The 20,736-nt window shown below is 37.2% G+C and overlaps 2 protein-coding genes and 1 long non-coding RNA gene across 7 annotated transcripts in view; 1 reads left to right on the top strand and 2 right to left on the bottom strand.

The window, feature by feature from the left end:
• Positions 1–200: 200 nt before the first annotated feature.
• On the bottom strand, positions 201–8,084 carry LOC117217291. Of its 2 annotated transcripts, none has more exons than XM_033464800.1 (3): positions 7,884–8,084; positions 3,867–4,029; positions 201–3,508 (listed from the first exon to the last, which is right to left on the bottom strand). In XM_033464800.1, coding segments are annotated over exons 1-3 (486 nt in total). In that variant the 5' UTR covers positions 7,886–8,084; the 3' UTR covers positions 201–3,187. The 2 variants fall into 2 exon arrangements, with proteins under 2 accessions (XP_033320691.1, XP_033320692.1); XM_033464801.1 differs by lacking the exon at positions 7,884–8,084 and adding an exon at positions 4,190–4,207.
• Positions 8,085–11,243: 3,159 nt separating this feature from the next.
• Positions 11,244–20,736, bottom strand: part of LOC117217284 (mucin-19-like) — a 46,719-nt gene continuing 37,226 nt past the window's right edge. For all 4 annotated transcript variants that reach the window (XM_033464789.1, XM_033464788.1, XM_033464790.1 and 1 more), the window contains 9 exons: positions 19,920–20,190; positions 19,684–19,806; positions 19,424–19,594; positions 18,928–19,088; positions 18,587–18,840; positions 16,046–18,514; positions 14,206–15,962; positions 14,010–14,120; positions 11,244–13,931 (listed from right to left, as the gene is read on the bottom strand). In XM_033464789.1, coding sequence (XP_033320680.1) covers positions 12,657–13,931; positions 14,010–14,120; positions 14,206–15,962; positions 16,046–18,514; positions 18,587–18,840; positions 18,928–19,088; positions 19,424–19,594; positions 19,684–19,806; positions 19,920–20,190 — 6,592 coding nt within the window. In that variant the 3' untranslated portion in view covers positions 11,244–12,656. The remainder of the gene's footprint in view (positions 13,932–14,009; positions 14,121–14,205; positions 15,963–16,045; positions 18,515–18,586; positions 18,841–18,927; positions 19,089–19,423; positions 19,595–19,683; positions 19,807–19,919; positions 20,191–20,736) is intronic.
• Positions 13,928–14,508, top strand: LOC117217295. Its single transcript, XR_004489511.1, has 3 exons — positions 13,928–14,103; positions 14,198–14,297; positions 14,367–14,508. It is a non-coding gene; the product is annotated as an uncharacterized LOC117217295 (long non-coding RNA).

Genomic DNA, 20,736 nt, shown 5'->3' on the forward strand with positions numbered 1-20,736 from the left:
CGTAACTGCTGTGATAGCAAGTGAAGATGGAGTAGACAAATCAAAGAAATACGAGGAAATACAGACTTTTTAAAAGAAACGCTAATTTTCATATTTACATTTAAATGGAAGAAATAGGACAGAATAAGAGATAGAAAGATAAAGTTGCGAAGACAGGTGAAGAGAATAGGTACAGTAGAGTATAAAAAGAAAGGCAGAAATATAGAGACCGATCGTTTATTGTAAACAGATAGTTGAAACATAGTGAATAACAGTTGCTTAATCACCGATTCACTTTTCCAATCTACATTTAAGAATCTTAATAAAATGTACATTTCTTTCTCTTCAGATAACATATCTGAAAGGATACTAGATGCAGGTGATTAAAGTCGACTAAGCAACTGTTATACTTTACAAGAGAGGCTAAAAGTAGCTTTACCCTGAAACGGGACATAATTGGCTGTTTTAATCGTAAAATATAGAGCGAAAAGATGTAGCAGAGTGGAAAGTACAACATTGGTAACGTGTATATTACATAGCTTGGATTTCGCATAAACAACTATAGCACTTGAGAATCACAGCATTAGGAGAATTACGCACTGTTCTCTCGTATATAGCTTTTTTTACTTTATGATAGATCCAGGTAACGATAGGTGGGAAGACTAGACTAGAAGTGAGAGAAGACAAGAGGAAACGCAATTTCCTGGTCGAAAGTGACACGGCCTGTGCACTTTCGCTTTTACGCGTTCATTTTTCTTTTGTCATGCTTTTGTAAAATACTTAGATTATTCTTTCAACTTGTGAAATTCAGCTATGTGTAAGCTTAAGCACGAAGTTCACTGTAGTTTCTCAGACAGATAGAATACAGAGAAATGTAGATAAAAGTAAATGAAAGAAGAGAGAAGTGGAAGAAAGGGAAAGCTTGAAAAGGTGAAAATTTGATAGAGAAAGGTTTAAATATAGGAAAGTAGAGGGTAGAAATTGAAAAGATGAAATTGAAGAATAGAAGAAAGCAGAATAAAGAATTGGAAAGTGACAGAAAAGAAAAGTGAGATAAAAGTAGAGTTTTTTTTAAAAAATGGAAAAAGACAAGAGAATTTTATTCGATTTTTCGTATAAACAGTAGGGTTGTTAAATTTGTAAGAAAATTTATAGTTTGGGGTAAAGAAAAGTTTGAAGAAAAGAAAACAGAAGAAACCAAAAGAAGTTGTATAAGTATAGTAAACAGATAAATAGACGAAAAATAGGCAGACCGAAAGTTTCAAGAGATATTTACAAAATTGAAAAAAATGTAGAGAAGAAAACAGAATTCAGAAAAGAAAAAAAAGGTATCGAATATACAATAAACAGAGAAAATACAAAATACGATTTTGTGAAAAGTTCAAGCTGATAGTGAAAAAATAACGACATAGAAGAAGAGAAAGGATAAAACTAATATTTCCAAAGAGTGACAAGAAGAGAAAGTAGTTAAACTTTTAAATAGAAAAAAAAGAAATATGGTGAAGTATAATAGTATTCAATATAAGAAAATAATTTCAGAAAGAGGAGAAAAGACAGAAGAAACTGAGAAGACAATGCTGGAAGCTGATAAAACTTAGAAAGATATGGAATTGAAAAAGAAATTAAATAACATGTAATAAAAATAGAATATGTCACAAACTTAATAGATCAGTGTAGAAAACAAAAGGAAGAATATAATTAGGAAAACAATTTTTATATTAGAGTACAACGAAATAAGATAAAAAATAAAGTAAAGGTATACAGAAAGAACAGAGCAGAATGAGGCTACAAGGATAGAATATAAATAACTTTAAGACAATACGATTACAGAAGGAGATAAAATAGATAAAAACAGCGATAGTACGAAAATAGATATATTTTATAAAAATAAATCATCAGAGAAATTGGAGAAAAATAAAGTAGCACCTAGGAAACATGGTAAAGTGCTATAATGTATTAAATTTCAGGTACTTTAGTATTCTCGAGTTCACGTAAAAAGGGATAAAATTACTAACTGAACTACAGTGGAGATAGTACAGTAGGGAAACAGAAAAGAGATATGAAAATTGAAGAGAAAGACCGTCATTAAAAGAGAAAAATTTCAAAGAGAGCAGGGACTAGTTATAATAACCTACTATTTATAATTGCAGCATTGTAGGAGAAAGTAAAATATATACGAGATATGCGAGGCAAGATAGATTTGAGACAGAAAACAAGAAGAAGTAGCTTTATCTATATCGTAAGAAATAGATGGAAAGCAATTTATGGCAAGATCAACAAATTTTGACATTGTAATACTGACAGGTACTTGAGAAAAGTGTGAAAATAAAGATAGAATAGTCTGGTAAAGAAAGAAAGAAAGAAATTACAAATTTAGAGCAGTAGCATTCTAGAGAAAAGAGACAAAAACAGAATCACGAAGAAAATGAAACGGAAGTAATAGAGTATCAGATCGTAGCGTCAGAATAAAAAGATCGTTTCTACAGAAGAGAAGAGAAAAGTGTTAATTAAAGTGAGAAACAGAGTGTGCAATACAAAAAGAAATTCGTATCAAAGAATAGGATAGAGATAGTAGACAAAGCGAAAAGAAGTTCAAGAAAAGGCGAAGATAAGAAATAGAAGAAAAAGATACAGAAGAAATGAATGTCGAAGATAGTGTACCGATTTGCCTCGCAATTTTAATGATCCGTGCCAATGCGATTTAAATGTTTAAAGTAGGAGATCAGTAAAATTGCGAGACCTCGAAAAGTAGAGACGTAGGGAAGAAGCTATCACAGAGCGTTAAGTTCGTGGAGAAGATTAAAACCGCTCTGATTGAACGTTTCCCAATTAGGAACGCCGTCAAATCCAAAATTTCATCATTTAGAAAAGCGTAACGAATTCAAACTTTTAGTTCCAATTCATCAAATTTATCATCAAATTCATCTACGAGTCTCGATTTTATACTTTTTAGTATCAGATCGATTTCAAATTCTTCCAAAGATATTAATAATTAACTTCGGAGTATTTCAATTTATCTGCTGATTGTCGAAGCAGCGTCTTTTGGATGAACAGTTCCACGTCGTCGTTGTAATCTGCCACTGATTTGCCAGAAATTTGGTTCAGTTTCGTCTTGACTGGATTCATATCGATAATTCCGAGCTTTTCAAATTGTCTACTTCAGGAAACGATTGTCGTTTCGTGGTTGAATTATCTGAATTCTGGTCGATTATTTTTTGGCTATTCGATATCCGGAGAACGTGACGCCATCCGATATTTTTCCTGCATCGACGAAAACAGCGAGATGATCTCCAGCTTCGACGTCCAATAAGACCAAATTAGCACCACCTCCTGCACCAGTGCTGACCACGGGTCTCCAGCTATCGGAATTATTCAGTTTCTTTTTCAGAGTGAGCCGAAGGTCGGTGCTGCCATATCCGGCGAAGCTGAACTGATACAAGCCCGGGCAATGGGTGATGAAAACTCCTGTTTGGGCGACGTAACCCACGCCTTTGTCGACCAATGTCTCGGCGAATACCACTTTGGCATGCTAATGGATGAGATAATATTTCAAGAATTACTATCCTTAAACGTTATTACATTTTATAAACATTGTGAATAATTCGCGACAGCTTTTAATTTTTCGTTCAAATTGCTATAACTCAAGTATAAATGTTGACACAGTGATAAGTTGACAAGTGTATATTGGTACAAGTTATTACGTAAATTAGAAACTGCGAAATTTCATTTTAATTTAGACGAATGTTGTTTCAACATTCCATTGAAGTTCTCTAAATAGTTCAGTTAATTCTGCTGTCATTTAAAATTCTACGAAAGCTTCTATATTTATTGTGTTGAAATATCCGGACCGTATTTTTATTTGAAACTCGTTTAAAAATTAGACTCACATCGACAGAAGCCTGGGTAGCCGAGAAAGCAACAACACCAGCACAATCAGCAGCTGTTCCTATTTTTAACGAGCCGACGGTCGTGATACCGGAAGTTGGTGGATCCGGTATGGCTGCCTCCGTCAGGATGGAGACTGCTAGGAACATCACCAACCACACCACCCTACAACAGAATTTTTTATAAAATTATAAGTGTTCACATTAACGTCGCGACCCAATTACATTTTATTTTCCATATCCATGAACAGCTTGCAGACTAATGACAATACTTCACCGTGTTTCAATGCATTCAATGCAATTATAGATAATTATTTATGACTCACCAAGGAGGGGGATATATGATATGTAATATAGTAATGGCTAACAATAAGTATGAGATAGGAATTGCGACCAAGACAAACCAAAGAAATGGGAACTTTCGTAGTTCGTAACAAATCCAGTAAAAATGTTATCTATTTATGACTCACTCATTATAACAAATGCAATACCGCATAACGTTGATAATAATAAAAACTCGAAGGTAAAAGAAAATAAGTAGACTAAGAAATCATTGTTTGTTAAAAAAATACGAATTAATTATTTCAATGTAGTGGAAGGATCTATTTAATTGATAAAACGTATCTTAGTGACTCATCACAGCTAATTGCTATGTATAATGATGTAGACTATTAAAATTTTCCATTGATTATCCAGTTACATAAACTAGATTAGACATAGAGTCATTAAAGAAGAGATCAAACAAAATCGAAAGAATTAGTATCTTTGAACATTGACATCTTCGAATCTCGTCAAATTATTCGCAATATTTCATGAAAACTTTCAAGTTGAAAAGAAAGGGAAGCTGAAAAGTAGTTATGGAAGTCGCGCGCTAATATCGTTACAGTTGAAAAATAAACCAACGATTCGTTCTTGCGTAAGAGTTCAAGTGGGCGTTCGAGGATTTTTATAATTTCGTCTCGTTTATTTTCTTTTTTTTTTTTTTTTGTTTCGTTTGGCTCGCATTAAATAACCAACCTGACCATTCTCGGCAAAGTTCAACCCGATTTGTGACTTTCACTGCTCACGGCTACTTCTCCGCTCGCTTCACCTTTTTCACCTTCTTCATTTTTCTTTTTTTATTCTTATTTCACTTGATCATTCCCTATCTCCGACTGCTTTCGTTTTCGGGCGTACCGGTTTCGGTTATCTCTTTAGTGAAATCGTTACTTTTTGCCTTGCACCAGATATTACTCCCAGCGAAATTCTGAGAACTCATATTTGGAGCAAACAAAGTTGAATGGGATTTATTAGACTCTTGATATTAAATAATATCAGAGACAAAAGCAACGTCCGTAGAATGTTAATCAGGTCAGAATTTTTTAAGCGCACAATTTATTTAGGTAGTTTCTATTAGAATTATAATGGAGCGTGGGAAATAGAATATTGTGATGTTAGCGTATAGTAATTTTGTATGGTGGTGATTTATTAAATCGAGCGGAAAATTTACCACAGCTTCTGGTCTCGCTCTATTAATCGCATAACTCGTGCGACGAAAGTAAAAAGAAGCATTCATTTTGTCAAGCGCAATCTACCACGCCAATCGCATTGAACTTTCTAGTTTGTATCGAGAGAAAGTCGTGTTTTGCAGCTTCGTTATATCAACATTATCTTTAATTCTCTTTTATTCTACCGTTTCTTGTTTGATTTTCAATAGTCTGGACTGCTCCAAATATTCATCATTTAAATATTCATTATCCTACATTTAAGCACGAAATTAAACCAACATTATTATCTTCGTTTAATCTTTCGTCCAACTAAAGACACCTGTATTTTTGTCATTACCATAGACGTATAATGTCTCAGACTATTTGGTAATTTCTTTCAATAAATTATTAAGTCACTGTATTATAGAAGTGAATTCAATATTAAATATTTATTATTAATGCTCCTTTTTCCAAAATTCCTAAAATATAAATTCAGTCTTCTCTCGGATACAAATGTCTATAGCTGTGGTTTAATTAGTAACATTTTAACTTTGTTAAGTTACCGAGATCACAAGACTAACAAACATGATAATTGTACGATTCTTTAAGAATAATGTTTCGTATTAATTAATATGCAAAGAAAAACAACACGTTATCTAAGTTATCATAATTGGAAAGTAATGCTGGAGTATTTCTCAATTAGCTCGAACACGTTAATAATAAGTCTAGATAAAGGATAAAAATAAACTACATGGTTTAGAGCGTACACAACGATCGCAATGCACTTTTAACCCCTGAATCGCATTTACTTGTGCAAGATAAAATCAGAAATCCTTTCACTTTCACGGGCTTCAAGGCGAGGATCTCACGTGCGACACGTTTCTGTCGCCCACGTTAACCGGAATAACAATAAACGAGACAATTCGTGACTTCATGATATATTTTAACAACTACGCTAATACATTGCATCTATAAGAATCGTATGAAACCAGAGAAATCAATTCACACAACTCAACTTTTATAAGAGATTTAATTAATGATCTGTTTATTAACAATCTATATGTATAAATAATTTAATAATATATTCCATATTAAGTTTATATGAAAAGACAATTTGTTCGTGCATATTGAATTCTCTGACTCAATTTTGCCCATTTTATGAAAATATATTATACCAGACTATTGTTACGTGATTATCGATATTACGTTACGGAATTTTATTGCAGTTCGCAGAAACGATTTCGATCAATTCTTTACGTAGAAACCATTTAGGTGTTTACGTATTTGGGAACACGATGATTGAACAATACCTACAGCTGTAAACTTGTGCGAATAATTGAGGAGATAATTACTTGGGTATTGAAATTTTGCTACAGAAGAATTTTTTTCAGATACTATTTTATACTCTTGTTCTAGGTCGCTAATATTTTACATAATTTTATAGGTGAACTACTTTATTATTTCTTATTATTATTTCCTTTTTCTCTCAAGTTCTCTATAGAACGTTTAAATGCTGCAACGTTTAAATGTAACAATTGCAATGCAATGCAATGCAATACGAAGACTTATGATTTATGTAAATCTTGAAATCGTGTTAGGACGTAATGTTGCTCATCTTATGTAACGGATCTGCATACATCATAATATAATATGCAACGTGATCCATTTATAACGGAGTATAAATTAAAGAGATAATGTATGTACGGCTGAATGCGGAATGATCTTCTTGACGTACTTCACTCATCTTGTGTCAGTGTTCATTCCAATAAACGAAAACGAAATATATTAACAATCATCTCATTAGTTAAAAGGTTGAAATACGACTTCGACGCATAAAATCAAATACGCTAACGACATGTAAATTATTCTTATTTCTAGAGTAAGGTATATTCATCGTCATTATTGTCGTCTTATTGCATTATAACTTTGATAAACTATTTTTTTAAAGACAGTCGGGACTATTCGAATCTTTATATTAAATTAAAAATGCTATATATCGACTACAAATGGATATTATATATGAATAAGTACTTAAATATTGAAATACATTTTTAAACTTGTGATTGCTCTTAAATTAAATATTCAAGCAACTCAAAAGAATGATTCTTGGCTTAAATTTTGAAATATTCCAAATTTAAGTAACAGCATTAAATACTAAGATTTATCATTTAAAACAACAGATTTATTATAGAACATTTAAAGGAATATCAAACTAAAAATTACAGGAATTTTATCGCATCGAAAAATTAGCTTCTTCAAAGTCCCTTTTAGGTTTTCTTAATAAATCCTTCGTCATCGGTATACTAGTATAATATAAAAAAAAAAAAGAAAAAAAGGTATATTAATCAACATATTCAAATTCTACAACTACAAATTTACTATCCAGTTATTCGATCAATTAGAAATAGAATTGCATAAATAACTGAATATAAATTATTCAGAAAACATCCACGTTGCTAATCGATCAAAAATATCAACAAAATTTTAATTTAATAAATATACAATATTAAGGAAATAGAAGCGGTTTAAAAAGCGAGCACTTAAAGGGACTCACATGATGGTAGAAAGTGGTGTGGCAGTGGCGAACGTTCTCAATCGTGCTGGGCAACGCAGCTGTTCGATGTTCCAGGTAAGTTGAACCAGGTGAAGTCGACGTACGCCTTTATATTACCTTGGAGCCCGGACAGTTTGGTCTTGACGCCACCTCCAATATCTGTGCTCTCACGTCTCGTTCCTTTCTTTTCCTCGTGTCAAGTGCTTCGATCTTAAGTCCCCACCTCTCTCTTTCTCACTCTCTGCTAACTTCAGTTAGGGACAACCGAGCGTAGATAGTAACAATCGGATTACTGGAAGGCTGGTTTGGCAAGCTTTCCGATACGAAGTTAAGTAGACCTGGAGATGGAAATCTGGCGTTTATTACTATGGTGTTAGCCTTAATTAAAAAAAATATTAAATAATACAAAGAGAGAAATATTAGAAAATTAGAAATGCTAAAATTTTTAGTTCGTTTTAATTTTCACACTTTTTTTTTAAATCAAGTGTAATATCAGTATTTTTTAATATTTACATACGCCTATTATCACAGTAATTATATTATTATAAAAATTATTGGACTGCAGTATACAATGGATGACATTTGATACAAAAAAAGTGCATAGTTATTCGACCAGTCTTGGTTTCAAACTTGTGTACATAATCAATAAGTAAATTTCTTCTTCGGTCGACCGTGTTCCTGGGCTTGCAAGCGATATTTCAATTTAGAGGTAACGTTTGTTTAGTATGTATTATCTCAATTATGCACAAGATTCGTTGCTCATTCTTAATTACTTAGAAAATTCTATAGGCAAACTGAACGCGAATAGAAATGAATTTTCTCTTCTGACATACAGTAACGTCGTTTGAATTCCAGCAATTCGCTCACTTCCTCGACGCCATTGTAAATCGGTACTTCAATTCCGTGAACATCGGTTATTCAATCCCATTCTTGTATGTGCGCCTATGCAATTAGCGAATAATTTATTCCATACCACTGGACAGCTAGTCTTGAAACATTTTCCTATTTAAAATCGTATGGAAATTTATGCAAGAATTGGCGTGGCTAATCTTCCATCAGAATAAAGTTCCAGCGCCCACGATATATCGATTTCTGTGTGTCATTAAAAATAACTTTCACTTTGGCTTTCGGTTCGCGTTATTTGGTTTATTAGTTAGGTATTCCTTTCAAACTACGTATTCCTCGGTTCCACGTTGCGTATACTGGTTCTACACGGTTTTGAAAGTACTCCCGATTCTTGAAAACAACCTGGTCGCGATCATTATCGCCTTCAAACATATGATACGTATAATCTTACTACATTCTATGACAGAAATTAATAAATTCCTCAATTCTCGAAGTCTTAACACATGTAGAATATAACGTGGAATATAGAAATACAGGAATTTATAACCACGTTACTTATAACCACATAACTTTCCTTTTTTTTTTTTTTAATAAATTGCTTTAATTCTAACAAATGTTACCAAAGAACTGCGGTTATACTGTTAAAGTTTTACAGAAATAAGAATAAAATTATAAATTCTCGACATAGTGAAGTGATCAAGCATTGGTCATGCTAATTCATTAATATTACGTGGTTGACAAATATGTCGAAAGAATATTATACTTCGCCATATCTCGTCAAACAACTGCTCTTTCTCTGAGAGAATGTGCAAGTTTTGCGCAATCCATGAATTACATAGAAAGGACCCGAAAGCATGAAGTTATGATTATGGTGATCACGTAGCTAGTAGCTCATATGGGAGCTCGTTGTTAAAGGAAATTCTACAAATTATAAGCATTTCGTGCTCTCCTTCTTCCTTTTCAAAAACTTTCTTTCTTTTGTTCTCCATAACGACATTTTTGTTATATAACAAACACGCTATCTGACACCCACTAATCACTACTATTACGTAAATATAATTTACTAAGAATTTGAATTCGACGAAATAGAAGAAATTAATAAACGAAAAAATCCTCTGTGGAGAAAGGCGAATATTTTTTTGCATTTTTTAAACAATTGTATCACAAATAAGGAATAAAACGAAATTAATGTGTTTGTATGCCGCGTTACCCACTTATGAAGCCGATGGAAATGTATCAGTGGGTCACTTGAGATAGAGTTTACTTCCACTGACCTCCATTTTCATTCCTCCTCCTCCACGAACTCTCCATTTCTTTTTATGGGAAATGGGACATCTTTAAAGTTACAAAGATCGACTCGAATATCAATCTCTGAAGAGAACAATATTACATTCGTATAATTCCGTAGAATGATACATTCGCTCGCGCATGATACGATAATTATTTAATTACTTACAAATATGTATAATTGCCTTAAAATTATAATTCAGTTATTTTATACTTTCAATTTCTCAACCGCACAATAAATGGTAGAATTTTACACATCAGAATCATCGCACAATTCTCGCTATTCTCTCTGATTAATTGTGGAGAAAAATAGATCGATAGATATAATCGTGTATATCACAAGATATTTCCATCGTGGTTGATTTCTCTCATAAACTGGAAATTTGATGTTGATCTGGCCATTAAACACTGAAAAGGCGAATCGGTATAAGTGGTGAAAATCATGCAACCAGGTGTGATCGTAGTTCATCATCGCGTCAATTGCGGTTAACGCAGAGAAACTGGATTTTATGGCCACATTCTTTTTTCATTTAGCAAACTGCTTTCTATGCTAACGAGTCATCTATTGAAACTATCAATTAGAGTCACACGTTGAACTTTGTGAACGAATTAAGCCACTTCTGCCATGACTACTGCCCTCCCACGTTCCTTAAAAGACTTTCCTAATTTAATCAAAGAGAAAGAGAAAGGATAATCCGGCATAGAATTCATTATTATCTATCTACTCAATGCCCTTCGTCGAGTATGAATTATGGCTGTCTGGTTGACATAATTTTCCATCTACCTAGGTTATAGGATACAGTGTTGCTGCGCTTAATTATTGCAAATATTTCATCATCAAGGATTATCACTTCTGATTTTTTACAAGTGTGTAATAAGATCATGGCAAGACTATCGATTGCAAAAGTAATTAGCTACGAAGAATGTAAATAATATGATAATTCAATTCATTTAAAAGTTGTCATATAACTAATTTTTATGGAAAATTTCATTCGAAAGGTCACTGTGAACGTTTTCATTTTTAAGTGGAAGGTGACCACACCTCTCGTATATGAAACAAACGAAAGTTTAGCCTCAGGCCATATCAACAAATGACAAACGCGTTCTTTTTCTTATTTAATAAACGTAATGAATTAGAATATAGGTGCAACGATAGTTAAAAGATAAAAGGAAAGTAGATCCGGAAAATGGTTGGATCCAGGAAAAATTTAGTTTGAAATTATCTTCTATCATATTTTGTACAATTATCATATTTATTCTAAGTTCGTAATATTACATTAGACAACCACGATAAAATGGCACGATTATCGAAGCTCCGATTTAAGTGTGCAAGACAGATGATAAAAAGAAATTCTTATCGACGCAGAGAAACGATCGTTGATCGCTCAAGGATTTTTGTCGTAATATACCCTTAACTTCTAGTACAATAGTAACAAGCGACAAATAAATAATAATTGCATCGGGAAGAAGCGGAAAAATAGTAAATAGAGATAGGAACGAGATGAACACAGAATCAAGGCAAGCTTAAGCAGTGCGCAAAGAATATTCAAAATTAACTTCCCTGTATTAAACAGGAAGCACGAAAAATCCGGAAAAGAAAGTGAAGGAATTCAAGGGATACGTCAATTATGCAAATCGCGTTATCGATATCTAAAATATATATATATACAAATATAAATCGTCAATGACACAATTATAAAAAAAGAAAAAAAATTTGATCAAAGCAACAGGTCAACGACGATCAACAGAAACGATAATATCAATTGATTGGAAATATCTCTTCGTCATTTTTTTCGAACCAATTTTTTGCTTCGTTAGTTTGATTTTCACATTTTTCTTTCGTCTTATTTAAACAAAATTTCTTTTCTGTAACTTTGTAAACTTTTTCCATATCTTCTTCTTTTTAAAGGTAATTCGTCGTTATTTACAAATTTGGAAGAGTAGGGCACGTTATATACAATAATTCGTCTTGGACATGGAATCGCACACATTATCGACTTCTTTCGCGCGATTCGAATCGGCGAGTGCAGCTTGACTTTCACTCTGGACAGTGTGCTTTCGCATCGCGGCACCTCGATCGCCTTGGATCTTTCTTCCTCCTTGTCTCCATTCTCGTTACCTCGGGAAAAGCATTCTCTTATGCTCGTTTCACGTCTTTCAGTTTAAAAAGAAACTGAGCGTATACCGTTACTACGTTATAATTAAATGTTACCTCACATGCTCTGTATGCCTTGCCACATAACTTGAACGTTCAGCCATTAAAATAATATTTTTAAACTTCGTGTTATTACTTTAGTGTGACTAATATTCTACAAATAATGCTGAAAGTGTGTACACTGATAATTGCAATCTACGATGCTCTATAAAATAATTGTTGTTGTATAAAACGTAATAGAAATCTAGAATTACATCAGAAGATTAATAAATATATAACGATTGTATAAAATTCAAACATAGCAAATTAATCTAAGATTATATAAAAAATTTTACAAAATTCATAGAATTATCCTCTTTCAGAAACTTTTATAATAAGAACTCTCTGCGTTCAAATTTCCATCTGCAGTTTTTCAAAAAGGAAGGTGTCACGAGAAGTCCGCGGTATGCGAGATCCATAAGACCTCCCCATCAACAGTGAACCATCTAAACTAACAAGTTATTGTCTTGACAAGCGGGGCCCATACTAGGCCAGTTGCAAGCACCCGCGCCATTGTCAAAGGTTAAATGGACGGGGCAGTTGAATGTGTGAAGCGTGAACTTCTTCTTCCACTCGTCCCAATGGCAGGCATAGAACTTGTTGCAGAAGTTAGGGTGTCTGAACAGACCTGGTCTGGCGCAATTGGTAGCTCCATCGATGATTTCTTCCGATACACTATCCTCATACTCTCCAGAACGATCGATTGGACCATCGATAGAATCGTCGGTAGGACTATTGACAGAACCATCGATAGGACCAATGACAGAATGATCCACAGTGGAAGCTAAACCTTTACCACCTCCAATCGAGTTGATAGGAGATCCAACGTTGCTCAGACTCTTTCCAGATCTGAAATTGGCAGTTAATCCATGACTTGAAAGGCCCGAAGTGCGACCTCCTACTCCCACGGAAGGAGTAACGCTTGGTAAGTACGTGGACGATGGCTTTTCTTGAACTTGAATGCTCGTAGCTCCTAGAGCTTTCGAAAGTTCATTATAGATCTTAACTGGTTGTTTCGAAGACGATTCGTAGTTGGTCACTTGGTAATCTTGATCTTCGTAGGATCCTTCCTTCTCAAGATCTACATAAATCTCCGACTCGTCATAATTAGACAAGTCCACTTTGCCCTTTGACGAGTTGATCAACTTGGAGCCAGGACCTCTGAGATTAGCGAAAGGATCTCCTCTGCAGGTACACTCTGCTCCTAATTTTCCAAGGAGAAGAGGGTGCAGATCGCTCCACTTCACGATCACTTTAGGTTTACCTACGGCTGTAGACTTCGCAGTGGTCTGATACGTGATACCTGAAGATGGTTTCGAGTATCCTCCGGTGTAAGTCGTCACTGTGAGAGGTGACTGTGTTCTAGGAACCGAGGATGGTGTCGATGAATCATAACCCTGTTTGAACTTCGTCTGGGACTGGTAGTAATCGACTCCTGCTGCGGATCCTGTTGTGTAAACGTCGTATTGGTTTGGAACATATTTCGTGGTGCCTCTGTTGTAATTGGTAACGAGCTTTCCGACTTCATCTCTGGGAATTGCTATGTTCGTAGGCGATCCTTTGTAGCCGGGACCTGATCCTATGCCCGATGGAGCAGTGGTGTACGATTTGACAGATGCTGGTGTGAATTCTTGTTGATAAGTGACGCCAGGTAATGGGAATGGCTTTCTGTAAGTTACTCCAATGGCTGGCGAAATAGATTCGCCAGGTATGTACTGAGTCTGAAATGGAAATATTTTTTTAGTAAATATTGATAATTAGTAATCAGTGATTTAGTATAATTATTCTTAAAATCTCACCTGTGGTTTCGGTGACTCTGAGATTCCAGACGGTGTCACATGTTCAAACACGTTCTTCGAAGTTGTAAAGTATCCAGAACCAGATGATGGAGTGGTAAGTCCATAATCATACTAAAAAATTCCATCCGTAGAATTACAATAAATCATACAACAAGAGAATTGCATTTTTATGTACGAAAATTGTAAAGAATCATACCTGTGGTTCTCCAGAAGGATACTTCGATGATATTTTAAATACAGTCGTTGGTGTCGTGCTAGAAACGTAACCTCGATCTCCGAATATACCAGGTTGAGAAGTCTTTGTTCCAAAACCAAACTGAGGTTTGGTCTGAATGCTAAATTTATCTTGACTTATAGTTACAGGCAATGGCGTCGACGATATGACAGTCTGGTATCCGGTATCGATCACTGGGTGAATAGTAGAGATGGTAACTGGGACTTTAGCCGCTTCAAAGACAGTCGTCTTGTAATTTTCCAATGGACCAGTGGTATAAAGCACAGGTGTTCCAGTTGGAGATGGTGCACGCGTAAAGCCACTTGGTTTCTGATACGTATTCACAACTACAGGTGAACTGGTGAATCCGGCCTCACCGAATTTTGGTGTATTATGCACTTCAACCTTCAAGAACGGCGTTGGAGTAGTTCCACTAAAGATGCCACTCTCTGTCGAAGAAATAGGCAAATTCTTCGTCACTCCTGTATCAAATGGAATGCTAGGTGTGGGATAGGAATATCCAGTGCCCTTCGAAGGTTTCTGACTGAAGCCTGGACCATAAGTTGAGAATGTTCCTGAATAAGTCTTGGCACTACTTTCGGTAGATGATTTTGGATATCCTGCCACGTTGCCTTCGAAAGCTTTGGCGCCAATATGGTCAGGATTAGGTGGGGGGTTAGTTTTTCCAGTGCTAATTACGTAACTACCACCAGCACCTAAAGTAGCAGTGGTAAAGCCTGTCTTGGTAGGTCCAGTCTTAGTGAAGCCACTAGATAGCGATACACCGGGAATACCTTTGCTTCCTGGAATGAGAGTATCTGGCAAAATATTGCCGCCAGTTGGTCTATAGTCTGGAATATCATTTTCTGTATATTTGGTGGTCACATCGCCATTGTTAAATCTAATGGTACCACGTCCTCCGTTGTCATGGTATTCGTTAGTTTTGTAGCCGGTGACATAAGTCGATGGTGTGGTTCCAATCTTAGTTCCAAATGGAGATCCTGGGGTAACAGCCCCTGGATGCGTTGAAAAACCTGAACCAATGACTGTTCCTGGCACAATAGATCCCCCAATAGACACACCAGGAGCTGTTTGTCCTGTAAGAATTATTCCAGGACTCGATTGGCCCTTTATAATAGTTCCAGGTGAGGGTGTTCCAGTTACTACGACACCAGGTGAAGGTGTTCCAGTTACTATGACACCAGGTGAAGGTGTTCCGTAAACTGTCGTTCCAGAACTGACTGAACCTGGGAATACGGTCTTGACTCCGCCACTAATTACATAGCCAGGTGAACTTAGACCAGTCTTCGTATATCCTGGATGGCTTCCTCCACTTATTATGGTGCCTTGGTCAGAAGAACCTGTGAAGATTGCGCCAGGGGTAGCTCCATGGGTAATGAGCGTCCCTGGAGTGGAATCTCCAGTGATGATCGATCCTTGAATACCGTGTCCTGTCACGATAGCACCCGTACCTGTTGTCACTGTATAGCCACCAGCGGGTGTGACGCCTCCATGATACGTAACGCCTCCAATGGAAGGTACGTGGCTTCCAAAAGTAACATTCAAGCTTCCAGGGAATCCAGTTGTACCTTGGTAAACATTTGTTCCAGAAATAGCTCCGTGGCTTGAAACATAGTCGTCTGTTACCAGAGTCTGACCACCTGATGGTTGAGAAGACCCATAACACAGGTTCGTGAGACAGGTTGGTTTCTCAGGTTTCTCCACGATAATAGGCCCAGCTATAAGTTAAATGAAAATAAATTATATACATATTTTAATTTCGTCTGAGTAAAGATAAGATGGTTTTATAGAATAAACTTACGAGTCTGTGAATATATACTGGTTACACCATGATCTACTCCAGCTCCAGTTGTGCCAGAAGAAACAAAAATTGGTGTTCGTGACTGTCCAGTACCAAATGTAATGGTTTGACCAGGTATTGAAGTTCCACCGTAACCTCCTGAAGTTCCTGTATATCCTCCAGTAGATCCCGCATGAGCACCAGTTATTCCTGCTCCTGTATATCCGCCAGCAGTAGATCCCGCGAATCCCCCGCCAGTAGATCCACCATGAATACCACCTGGCCCTGCATATCCTGCAGTAGATCCCGCATGAGCACCAGTTGTTCCTGCTCCTGTATATCCGCCAGCAGTAGATCCCGCGAATCCTCCGCCATTAGATCCACCATGAATACCACCTGGCCCTGCATATCCTCCAGTAGATCCCGCATGAGCACCACTTGTTCCTGCTCCTGTATATCCGCCAGCAGTAGATCCCGTGAATCCTCCGCCAGTAGATCCACCATGAATACCACCTGGCCCTGTATATCCTCCAGTAGATCCCGCATGAGCACCAGTTGTTCCTGCTCCTGTATATCCGCCAGCAGTAGATCCCGCGTATCCTCCGCCAGTAGATCCGCCATGAATACCACCTGGCCCTGCATATCCTCCAGTAGATCCCGCATGAGCACCAGTTGCTCCTGCTCCAGTATATTCGCCAGCAGTAGATCCCGTGAATCCTCCGCCAGTAGATCCACTATGAATACCACCTGGCCCTGCATATCCTCCAGTAGATCCCGCATGAGCACCAGTTGTTCCTGCTCCTGTATATCCGCCAACAGTAGATCCCGCGAATCCTCCGCTAGTAGATCCACCATGAATACCGCCTGGCCCTGCATAACCTCCAGTAGTTCCTCCAGTTGCGCCTGAATATCCTCCACCACTAGACCCACTCTTTGTTCCTGGATACCCTCCACTAATAGATCCTTCCTTTGTTCCTGAATATCCTCCATCAGTAGATCCAGCAGCAGAATACGTAGATCCAGTATAGCCTGTACCAGTTGTTCCACTTTTTTCTGTTTGTTCAATGATTCCTGCACCAGTAAATCCAGTGCCAGTAGATACTTGACCTGTACCAGTTCCTCTTGAATATCCTGTGCCAGTTGATCCTCCATAACCTGCCTTACCAGTCGATCCAGTATAGCTCGTGCCAGTTCCGGAATATCCATGACCAGATGTTATAGTTGCTCCTGCGCTGGAGTACCCACTTCCAGTTGTTCCCGTAAATCCTTGTCCAGTATATGGAGTTCCATGGTCAGCTTCTGCTGCTCCAGCGTGTTCGCCTCCAGTTGTTCCAGAATGTCTACCAGACCCTTGACCGTTATATGTAGACCCATGACCAACTCCTGCAGTTCCAGAATATCCGCTTACAGTTGTTCCATAATGTCCACCAAATCCTTGGCCAGTATATTTAGTGCCATAACCAGCACCTCCTGTTGAGTATCCACTTCCAGTGGTTCCAGAGTAACCACCAGAACCTTGACCACTATATGTGGTTCCATGACCAGCTCCTGCTGCTCCGGAATATCCACTTCCAGTTGTTCCAGAGTAACCACCAGAACCTTGACCACTATATGTGGTTCCATGACCAGCTCCTGCTGCTCCGGAATATCCACTTCCAGTGGTTCCAGAGTAACCACCAGAACCCTGACCAATATATGTGGTTCCATGACCAGCTACTCCCGTTCCGGAGTAACCACCAGAACCTTGACCACTATATGTGGTTCCATGACCAATTCCTGCTGCTCCAGAATATTCACTTCCAGTTGTTCCAGAGTAACCACCAGAACCTTGACCACTATATGTGGTTCCATGACCAGCTCCTGCAGCTCCGGAATATCCACTTCCAGTTGTTCCAGAGTAACCACCAGAACCTTGACCACTATATGTGGTTCCATGACCAGCTCCTGCTGCTCCGGAATATCCACTTCCAGTTGTTCCGGAGTAACCACCAGAACCTTGACCACTATATGTGGTTCCATGACCAGCTCCTGCTGCTCCGGAATATCCACTTCCAGTTGTTCCAGAGTAACCATCAGCTCCTTGACCATCATATGAAGTTCCATGACCAGCTACACCTGATCCAGTGTATCCTGCTCCTTGTCCACTTCCACTGTATCCCTTTTCTTTCCCACTTCCAGTATATTTTGTTCCTTGTCCAAACGACGATCCATGACCAACGCCAGCTGCTCCAGAAAATCCTGACCCAGTAGAAACAGTATACCCTCCTCCTCCTGATGTTCCCGTGTAACCATGAGGTAATGCTCCTGTATAGTATCCACCAGTACCTGCAGTAGTTCCAGTGCCATAATACCCTCCGTCATATTCTGATCTTGTATAACCGGTACCAGAGTAGCCTGCTACCAACCAAGGCCACTCGCAAATTAATTTTTGCTCGTCAAAGATCAGGCCGAACGGACAACGAAATTCGTAAGCCATTATTTCAGGACCTCCTGTCATCAGAATTTTTAATTAATGAAATGTTTCGAACAGAATTGAAAAATTATTCAACGCAAGATATAAACCTAGGTCGATGCAGGCGAAGAACCAACGAGGATTTTGGGGATCTGCATAGTAGCCAGATTTGGAAGGACATTCGAACCTTATTCGAGTTACTGGCGCAATTTCGCTACTTCCAGGACATGGCGATCCCTCAGGCATGGAGCCTGGCCAAACACAAACTTCTGTACGCTCGTCGAATGATAAACCTGCTGGACAGTCGAATTCGAATACGGAGTAATCTTCCACTTCTTGGTTGAATTTAACACATCGATAGAATCTATAGGAGCAAGTAGGACATTTCCATTATAACAAGAAACGAAACAATATTCGAGCAATGATTAATTCGCTGCGGATAGTGATGTACCTGTTACAACTTTTAGGATGGACAAAGTATCCTTGTCTAGAGCAAGTAAATTCGGTTTGCGTGTTTTCTCGAACAACTCTGATGTGTCCTTCGGTGTCTACTACGCGAACAACTCGAAAATCGGATGACTTAACTTTAGTCGAGTACTCAAGCTCTTTTTGCTGAAATTAAAAATCATTTAACAATTAATCGAACACTTTATAACATTTGTACTAATAAAGAAACGAAGTACTGATACTTAATTGTGTACTATTAATAAAGCATACAGAAATAACAATTTACTTCTATTAATTTTGAAATTTGATCTAAACTGAAATTAATTTAAATAACGTTGCCATCTACTGGTACATATCAGTACAGATCAGTCTGTGATCTGAGCTTTCACCAAAAGGTGGCGTACTGATGAACATTCTGATTCTTCAATCGATAAACATTAACTAACATCATAAAATATAATATAATATATAGTATAATTATTATAAATATATTTATTTACGTGTAGATCATCTTCCAAAGCGTTCAAAACAGCGGCTCTCGACTTCCTCTTGAAATTCGAGAACGATCGATGAACCTCGTGTGTAAGAGGCATCCCGCAATTAGTTTTAAAGTCATTCTCTACGTTATGCACAGCCAATCCAGGAAGATCTCGAAGCAGTACATATTTTCCCTTAAAAAAGAAAAAGAACAATTCGTCGCAAAACTATCTATCGAAATGCTCAAAACCAAAACTCAATAATAAAAGTGAAAAGTCCCTACTTTTATAGATAGAGATATTCTATCTTCGAAAGCAATCCACATTTTATCTTTGAAAGCGTAAGGAGCAGTAAGATCTTCGTCCCTTTCCACCGTCCATTCTCCGTTGTTCATCAAATCGCACAACTGAAAAAATAGCCGATAAATTTAATCGTACGCAGTTATTATAATCTCCATACGTTCTATTTATCAGTCGAGTGTTAGTAAAATTTGTTCGCAACAATTCATTGATGTCACACCTGCTTCTGATCAATGGTAACAGGTTGCATCTCCTCAGTTGACGCCCTTGGGGCATTATCGTTCTGATCCTTTAGCGTAAACTTGTACGCAGAGGCTGGTACTGATACCAGAATTTTTCTCTTAGGCGCGCCCAAACCGCTGATTAAGTCGATCAAACTGTCGGCGTTAAACATGTCGAAGAGACCCATCAATCTTGACGGATGAAAAGTGTGATTGGCCTCGTCATCTTCGACCAAGTAGTGCGTCGGGACCGTAAACAGATCCACGTATCTGTCAGTGAAAAACACGGAACTCTCATCGTCATTTGCATCAATATGTTTACGGATGTAAAAGCAAAAAAGCAAAAGGGAAAAATTAGATAAATAATCGCCACTCGATTTATTAAATTCTATGAATCATATTCGTGTTTCGAAACAACATAATTATCCCATAGAACGTGCTGCTTGTCTCATAAGCTGATTACAATTGCCTCAAAGTGTCGGCTAGAGAACACATTGAGAGCGATCTCATTTATATTTCAAGAACAGCTTCGAATACTCTCAAGTCATCCATATTCAATGAAACATCCTGTGTATTATATGCGAACTATGGGCATGGTTTGTCTAGCATTTATGTACTCGCTTACTTATTTAGGTCTGTAATTTGAATATTTTGTCATAGGTTTATGAACAAATCGGTCGATCCTTTTTCTTTTTGCACTTTTCTAAGGAATATTGTTTCAAATACAGATACGTGTGCGAAGCTCTACCCTTAAACTCTCAAAGTTCCATTATTACTTCACGAGAGATACGAAAAGAAATTATACGAGTTAAAGAT

Source organism: Bombus bifarius, unplaced genomic scaffold (assembly GCF_011952205.1).
Source record: "Bombus bifarius isolate JDL3187 unplaced genomic scaffold, Bbif_JDL3187 scf7180000007975, whole genome shotgun sequence".
In the NCBI taxonomy this organism is placed as follows: Eukaryota; Metazoa; Arthropoda; class Insecta; order Hymenoptera; family Apidae; genus Bombus; species Bombus bifarius.

Bases quoted from the DNA above. Each gene is read 5' to 3' on its own strand.
- LOC117217291 (XM_033464800.1), bottom strand. The intron at 3,509-3,866 runs GTGAGTCTAATT...CTCATCCATTAG, and splicing joins CTACCCAGGCTTCTGTCGAT to CATGCCAAAGTGGTATTCGC.